This window comes from Notolepis coatsorum (assembly GCF_963971535.1).
Source record: "Notolepis coatsorum genome assembly, chromosome: 10".
Lineage (NCBI taxonomy): Eukaryota > Metazoa > Chordata > Actinopteri > Aulopiformes > Paralepididae > Notolepis > Notolepis coatsorum.
Window position 1 is genome coordinate 40,863,484 of NC_140174.1, and position 7,452 is coordinate 40,870,935.

The 7,452-nt window shown below is 46.9% G+C and overlaps 1 protein-coding gene across 1 annotated transcript in view; it reads right to left on the minus strand.

Annotated features, from left to right (window-relative positions):
- The window catches only part of adam12a (ADAM metallopeptidase domain 12a), a 201,614-nt gene that overhangs the window by 187,116 nt on the left and 7,046 nt on the right, over positions 1-7,452 (minus strand). Inside the window, exon 2 of the mRNA XM_084322845.1 lies at positions 499-620. Coding sequence (XP_084178971.1) covers positions 499-620 — 122 coding nt within the window. The remainder of the gene's footprint in view (positions 1-498; positions 621-7,452) is intronic.

The window sequence follows — 7,452 nt, forward strand, 5'->3', positions numbered from 1 at the left end:
ATATTGAACTGGACTTAAAGGGGCACTTCACCAAGAAAGACAATGCCGATTTATTTTGCACATAATCTCACACACATCCAAAAGCTCTAAAACAGTTTTGCACACATTCATTTAGTTTGAGAGTAAATTAGTTTGACTATGGCCACCAGCGGTGTCATCGGGGGCATTGAATCCTTGTGTTGTGTTAATTACAGCTCAATTAAATGATAAGGTAACAGTCCTTATAAGACAAGGTATTGCTATTTTTTCATCTACGTCATTTCATGGTGCAATAAAACACAAGGATTAAATGTCCCAGATGGCCATATTCAAACTTATTTACTAATAACTGTCAAACTAAATGAATGTGTGCAAAACGGATGTGTGTGTGTGTGTTGGATGTGTGTGAGATGACGTGTAAAATAAATCAGCATTGTCTTTTGGCAAAGTTCCCCTTTAATGGGATAAAATGATTGCCATATTCATATTCATAATTATTATATGTGTACTGTTCTTCACCTGTGATTGGAGCAGACTGATTGGTCCCCAGTCTTGTCCGACCAATAGGAGAGGTACTGTGGTTCCATAGTGTTTCTGCTTGGCTGTTGGTCTGTGTTGCGTCGTTGTTCTCAATACGTTTCCTGTGAAATAAACACACAAATAGATAAATGCACGTATGGTATGCAAGAACATACATTACACATTTCCTCTCATTCATATCATGTCATTTGAATTGCCAGAGCGTCTGTGAAGCCAGTGGACGTCCTGCTTTGTAGTCACATACAGTGAAGCATTAGCTGCCTCTCCGTGCGCTGACTCTGGATCCATGATACTGTACTTCCAGAGTCTTCACTGTCCTTCACTGAACCTTCACTGTCTACAACTGCCTTACACTGTAATCCTAGCTACCTACCTCAAGCTATAGTCCACCCATATAACTCTGTATGATAGTATGTACAATAATGCTGTATATACTACAGTATGTATTTATATATTCACATTCACCATATATATATTTATCCGTCGCCGTGCATGGCGATGTGAGTGGCACGCCGGTTGTTTGAGTTTTCCTTCGGTCATGACATGCTTTATCAGGGGGTATGTCTTGGATGGGGATGTGGTGGGGATTGATGTGTGGGATGTTTGGGGACTGGCTGTTCCGGGGGGGTTCACATGCCTTCGAGCAACACTGTACTTATTGTACTTATTTTATGCCTATTTTATGTATGCACGTTCTATGCTATATAGATAGTTATTATTTATTATTATTATATTATACAAAATGTATGCATTGAAATGACAACATTGAAAATGAGGGTGACCTCAATTGTCCTTTTCAAGAATAAATAAAGGTTTGAATCTGTCTGTATATACCTGAATATAATCTGTTTTACATACCTGTATATACTATATCTATATCTGTATATCCCTTACCTACGCTTACTAGTTATACCGTTGGCCAGTATGACTTAGTTACTACCATAGTGTTTTTATACCTGTATCACTGTACATAATACTATAACACTGTACATACATCTGATTATCATTATTACTCAGTAGTACTCATTTATATATACTCCAGTTAAATCACTTATACATTGTATATTGCTATTGCACTTTACTGTTACATTTGCACTCTGGTGAGATGGCAACTTCTTCTCGTTGTATTGTACTTGTGCTGTATAATGACTATATAATTGCATCTAATCTAATCTAATCCTAAATATGATACTGTACATCCAGAATACAGCAGAAAGCAGTTCGACACCACAGCAACTCTGTAATATAAAGTGTCACTGAAACATATAATCACTGTATTTGCATTTGATGAATTCGCTGTAGCGTGCAATGCAAATGACACACTTTCCCTTGTGTTGCCTTTCACAACTAACAATTACCCATGCTGACAAGATAAAAAGTCCTCTCCAGCACATGATATCTCCCAGCCATTCCCAAACATCTGTTCCGTTCCCTTTTTATTTTTGGGGGGTGAGTTTTTAGACTGACAGCCCTAGCCTCTGTAGTAGAGCCACAGACACAGTGCCACTAATCAACGCTTTCAGAAATGTCAGTCTCCGTAGAAACCATAACCGGTCCCCTCCGCCACGAGAGCTGTCGCTCATTTGCATAATTCTCCCATAATTCTTGAGCGATGTGAGTGAAAGAGGGGAGCTTGGGTTCCTGTTGTTCGGGTGATAACTCCCCACACCAGCGCGGTGTGTCCGGGCTACAGTACGCAGGGATTAGTCTTAGCTCTGGGGGGAATTGTTCCCAGCATGCATTTATCTCCTCTCTCTCTCCCAAGTGTTGTGTGCTCTGACAGAGTGTGAACTGAGCCACCAGTATACTATTTACTTTACTTTACTTTACCCCTAGTATATATTCAGATTCTAATTCTTTATTGCCCATAATTGTTGTAACGTATAATATAACTGATATGGTACAGACCCTCATCTGCACCTTTGATTACACTGTTTACTAAGGCTGAGCCCGAATGTTCGAACGTTCGTTCGTTACGTTGGCATTCAAATTCTAAATCAAAATTCGAATTTTTTATAAAAAAAAATACCATGCCCATACCTGTACCTCCCCTCCACCCTCGCCCATGCTGCTGTGACGCCCGAATTTCCCCAAGGGGATCTTATCTTATCTTACCAAAAAGACCTTGCTAACAACAGGGTCCTCTACTAAGCCAATCAGCTCCCCCTTAGAGGGAAGCCATGTTGGAGCGCAAGGTCCCCGGCGGGGGTGTATTCAGCAATGAGTTTTTCCGCCACATAATGTCCTAAATGCTCGCTTGTTTTCTTCTCCGCTAAAACTCTACGAAACCTTTTCTAAATCGCATGAAAATGTGTGTTTGTTGGAGACTGATGTATTTCTCAATAGATGTGTGTGGTCTGGTATTGGCAACATAAAAAGGGATGTTTAAAGTACTGTAAGAGCTTTATTCATTCTTCCTGTTGTATCACATTATACACACATACCCAACCACACGCACATGCACACACGCACACACACAGATACTGATTTGAACACATCACTGACAAACTAACTATTACTTCCAGCTTTGAGGGGTTTTTCCCCCCATTAAGTGTCGCGTCCCGCTCCTTCTCAGAGCTGTGAGTCACAGAGCAAACAGAGGAGTCTGCCTATCATCCAGCATCACTGAGGGAAGAGGACCAGCAGTGAGCCCCTCAGCCGGGCTGGCCGGCTCTTTGTTCCGGGCTACGGCTGCTGTAGAGCAGCGCTTCTCAAACTACGGGTCGTGACCCAAATTGGGGTCGTGGGTAGGTGACAAATGCTTGCGCATTGGCAAGTAAAAAAGAATTCAAAAATTCTGGCAACATATTTTGGCTAATTAACCAATCTTTATATAAATGTGTATTGATAAGGGCGGCCGGGTAGCGCAGCGGACTAAGCGTCTGTCTACCACCACAGAGCCAGTGGGATCAAATCCGGCTGTAGTGCCTCCAGCTTGGCCGACCGTCCATACTAACACAATTGGCAGTGTTAGCGGGTGGGAAGCCGGCGTGGGTGGGTCCTGGTCGTTGTAAACAGCGACTCCTACAGTTCGGTCGGGGCGCCTGCACAGCAAGGGAAGGATCTGGGGGAGGTAGTGTGATCCTTCCACACGTTACACTCCCCCAGTGAGAGTCCGTGCTGCCAGGTGAAAAGAAGTGGTGGGCTGGGTACACATGTGATGTGTCAGAGGAAGCATGTGATAGTCTCCACCCTTCCAGACCGACAGTAGGGGGTAGAGTGCGCAATGACCAGGAAGGGGGGATTGGGAATTGGCATAACGACTAACATTGGGATGGGAGAAAAATCAGAAAAAGAAGGAGGAAAAATATCATAAAAAAAAATATTGTATTGATAATATAGTGCTGTAATAAAATGTTCTAATAAATATGCATGATCAAGTTCAACAACGTGTGCTTCTATTTTGATATTCCTTAATTCCACGTTGAAATTACATGATTCATTAAGTGTGGGGTCGCCAAAATAAATCCTAAATAAAATGGGGTTGTGGTATAAAAAAGTTTGAGAATCGCTGCTAAAGAAAATACTTAAAAAAAACTCCACTCTTCTGGAGTTCATCTCTGAAGCTCTTCAGCTGATAGCACAGGGCCAGGCGGTGACGAGCTCAGCACTCCTCTTCATCCAGCCCCCTCTTCATCCAGCCCCGCGGCCCGTGATGATAAGCAGGAGCTGGCATCGGACAAACGGGAGACAACATTCCACCGTCATTAGTCCCAGAAGGAAAACTGCACCGTCTGCTGGGGGGGGGGGGGGGGGGGGGGGGGAGCGAGGAGGGGATCGGGGGGGGACTGTGCTGCTGCTGAGCAGGCAAACGTAACCGGCTCGCTGAGAAGAAGAGCTAATAAACACACAAGGGGGCAGAGCGGCCCAAACAGAATAAAACTGAATATACGACGGGGATGTCCCGAGAATGGTTTCGTGTGACAGCGAGAAAGAGAGCGAGAGGGGTCAGATCCACATGGAGGTCAGTGGTTTATGAGCGAGGCTAACACACACGCGCGCGCGCGCACACACACACACGCACACACACACAGATGGAATGGCCATCACCTCCTCTGTGGCGTGCCTTGCCCTAAAGACTTCAAAGCCACCCCGGTCGTGAATGAGCGTTTTGTTAATGCAGTGTACGAGGAGGGTTTGATTATAACTGGTGTAACAGCAGTGGAGAAAAAGCCGCAGACTGGTTTCTTTGCCACGTGCCGCGGCGCAAGACATTTGTGAAACGCTCGGAGAGCGATGGGACTATGTGGTGTGGCAGAGTGTGTAAGTGGCCTTTGTTAGTCAGAAAGTTACAAGAGCCACTAGGAGCACTGGGGGAGCGGTAAAAAGAAAAAAGTGGCACCAGAGCCCAGGACCTTATTTATATGTTCAATAAAGAAGAGTGTAAACTGAGGTCTTAATAACGCCAAGCTCTCTGCCCCGCGATCAGCTCCCTTTACACTCCAGTGTACACAGGGAGAGCTTGTACTGTTTATATTGCCTCAATAAAGTCAATAGTAGAGGATGGGGGGGCGAGGCATTGCAATGCCTGTCTACGTGGAATTTGGACCCTGTGTGTGAGTGTGTGTGTGTGTGTGTGTGTGTGTGTGTGTGTGTGTGTGTGTGTGTGTGTGTGTGTGTGTGTGTGTGTGTGTGTGTGTGTGTGTGTGTGCATGTGCACTGTATGTTTATGTGCGTATGTGTGCGTATGTGTGTTTATGTGTGTGTGTGTGTGTGTGTGTGTGTGTGTGTGTGTGTGTGTGTGTGTGTGTGTGTGTGTGTGTGTGTGTGTGTGTGTGTGTGTGTGTGTATGTGTGTGTGTGTGTAGTCCCATGTGTACCATGTGTATGCGTGCCTGTGGCGCTACTGTTACCGTGGTTAGCTCAGTGCCCTGACTGACATGTATCGGAGGAGGTGTGTGGTGGTCTGCTGTGTGGTGGTCTGCTGTGTGGTGGTCTGCTGTGTGGTGGTCTACTGTGTGGTGGTCTGCTGTGTGGTGGTCTACTGTGTGGTGGTCTGCTGTGTGGTGGTCTGCTGTGTGGTGGTCTGCTGTGTGGTGGTCTGCTGTGTGGTGGTATACTGTGTGGTGGTCTGCTGTGTGGTGGTCTACTGTGTGGTGGTCTGCTGTGTGGTGGTCTGCTGTGTGGTGGTCTGCTGTGTGGTGGTCTACTGTGTGGTGGTCTGCTGTGTGGTGGTGGTCTGCTGTGTGGTGGTCTGCTGTGTGGTGGTCTGCTGTGTGGTGGTCTGCTGTGTGGTGGTCTGCTGTGTGGTGGTCTGCTGTGTGGTGGTCTGCTGTGTGGTGGTCTGCTGTGTGGTGGTCTGCTGTGTGGTGGTCTACACACGGCCCTCGCTCTCACACCAGCACTTGGCCCTGGACTTGGCGTGTCATTAGTTGGTTGTGTGAGCCCCTCCTCCAGAAAGCCAACGCATTCCTCTCCTCTCTGGACACGTCGGTCCCAGAGGATGGAAAAACTAGCGACCTTCCCGTCACCGACGCGCCGCTCGAACATCGAACCTACTGCCGTTCCGAGATGCGATATGTCCTCTCTCTGACTCATTTAAATTCCCTTCTCTCTACCCCCCCCCCCCCTCTCTCTCTCTCTCTCCTGGCCCCCATGCTCTGAAACAAAGCAACAACTGTGATACTTTATTAAACCCAAGAGTCAACCGGCAGCAACTCCCTCCCTGACAAGCAACAGTGAAATAATGTATTCACAACATTCATTGCTTTTTCACTACAAATGGAATGCTGCACCTTTCATCTCTGTAATTGATGGGGGCGTCCCCTACAGTACAGAGAGGGGCCTTGGTGAGATTGGACACAATCGCTGCACAACACACAGACACACACTCCAAAGTCACTTTGGCTGCAACTCTCCACCCTTGAAAGCGTGTTTGATTAAAAGTAAAGGAAGAACGCCTTTGGCAACTTGAAGGAGAGTCTTTGACATGTAAAAATTGCAAATCAGTCGAAGTGTGTGTGCGACGTGCGTGTGTGTGTATGGGTGTGTATGTTTGTGTGTGTGCATGCGTGCGTGCGTGCGTGTGTGTGTGTGTGTGTGTGTGCGTGTGTGTGTGTGTGTGCGTGCGTGTGTGTGTGTGTGTGTGTGCGTGTGTGTGTGTGTGTGTGTGTGTGTGTGTGTGTGTGTGCGTGCGTGTGCGTGTGTGTGTGTGTGTGTGTGTGTGTGTGTGTGTGTGTGTGTGTGTGTGTGTCTGTGTGTGTGTGTGTCTGTGTGTGTCTCCAGCATGTGTTTGATGGAAGGAGGACAGTGTGCTAAGTTCTTACTCAGACCTTGGAACAGATAAGTGGGACATAAACGAGACCATGTGGCTTCGATCAGACCGGAGTGATAAGCATGATTTTGCGCTGCATCAAACCCAACCGTCTGTGAGACAACACCAGACACAAAGGGGGGCGAGGAGAACACAGGCTTCCCTCCCCCAGCGCCACATGGAAGTGTGTTTTCCATCGAGCGAATCTAATAAGATGATCGCCTGCACATCGTTTCCTTTTGGATCAGCCCTTCCGCTCCGCTCTCGTCCTCGGCGACGGGGACGTCTCTAATCAGAGCGCTGAGTGGATCGGGCGGCTGCGCTCCAACGGTCGGTTCCCACAGCCGGCCACGGCAAGCTGTGAGATGTTCCTGCAGAACGTGTGTCAATGGAAACGAAGGCCTGATTGACATGCACGTCACGGAATCAATTTATCCTCAATCAGAGACGACAGGAATATGCTAATTCGAGAGAAAAGAGGGGGGGGGGTGGGATCCTGATTGTGGAAAGAATGATGAATGATGCATTAGGGAAAGGGGCCCCATCTAGCGGATGACCCATCCTAAATGACTTTCCCGATAAAAAACAATGAACTTCCCTTCTCCCTGCCTCTCTCTCTCTCTCTCTCTCTCTCTCTCTGTCTCTCTCTCTCTCCCCCCTAGATCTTCTCCTCCTCTTCGC